We start from the raw sequence: 1,118 nt of genomic DNA, 5'->3' as shown, positions 1-1,118 counted from the left end.
AAAATAATATTTGTATTTAATATATATATATATATATATAATGTAGGATTATTGTTATAATCCTAATGTTATAATAAGTTGAAATCACATTTTTATATTTTTTATTTTTTTAATTCAATTTCTACAATAATTCATTATATATATATATATGTAACATGGATAGATGATAAATAAAATTATTTTATTTTTTATTTTAAATGAATATTATACTTTTTATGTATGATTCTGTTCAAACGAAATTTTCATAATTATTTCGCAAATAATTTTATTAAGGATTTATTTAAAAAAAGTGAGCATATATCATTTAATGATATACAAAAGAAAATATATATAGGAAAATCATCTCTTGGTGGTTTAGGTGTTTTTACCTTAGAAGATATAAAGAAAAATGAAATTATTGAAATATGTCCAACTGTATCAATTTGCAATGAAGAAATACCAAGAAACCTCGTCGATTATTTATATGAAGGAAAAGAACCAAGTAAAAATAAAGCAATAGTCGATATTATAATCAATAGGAAGAAAGAAACTTCAAATTATAAATTACTACCTTTAGGGTATGGTATTTTATATAATCATTCTGATATACCAAATGCATTTGTAGAAATACATAAAATAAATAAAAACCAAATAAAACAAAAGCAAGTAATATAGAAAAAAAAATCTGAAAGATATATTATATATATATATATATATATATATACATGTCTCTGTTATATATTTCTATAATTTTTTGCAGGATGCTACTGTATCAAATAATGTTATCATTGTTTATGCATATAACAATATACAAAAGGATGATGAAATATTAATTTCATATGGACATTCTTGGTGGAAGGTAAGTTCATAAAAAATTTCTAATATATTAAAAAAAATATGTATTTATATAAAACAAGTTTATTCTTACCACAAATATAAATAACCATTAAAAATTTATTACAAAACAATTTTCATTAAACGTATTATATATATATTGATAAATCAAAAAAATATACAACAAATTTGTTATATATATATATATAAACATAAAATGTATATCGATATAATTCATAAATAAATTGATTCATAATTATTATGTACAGTTAAAGTTTTAATCAAATTTTAACTGAACTTTTCAT

At 18.3% G+C, this 1,118-nt stretch overlaps 1 protein-coding gene across 1 annotated transcript; it reads left to right on the top strand.

Moving 5' to 3' along the window:
• Positions 1 to 219: 219 nt before the first annotated feature.
• On the top strand, positions 220 to 850 carry PRSY57_1213500 (SET domain protein, putative; the record flags this gene model as incomplete). The annotated part of the gene is made up of 2 exons (XM_020115039.1): positions 220 to 645; positions 740 to 850. 2 exons carry the CDS (start codon positions 220 to 222, stop codon positions 848 to 850), a joined length of 537 nt encoding a protein of 178 aa, XP_019970192.1.
• Positions 851 to 1,118: the final 268 nt, after the last annotated feature.

This window comes from Plasmodium reichenowi, chromosome 12 (genome assembly GCF_001601855.1).
Source record: "Plasmodium reichenowi strain SY57 chromosome 12, whole genome shotgun sequence".
NCBI lineage: Eukaryota > Apicomplexa > Aconoidasida > Haemosporida > Plasmodiidae > Plasmodium > Plasmodium reichenowi.
Note: the sequence above shows the minus strand (reverse complement) of the source record. Positions and strands in the feature narration are given on the sequence as shown.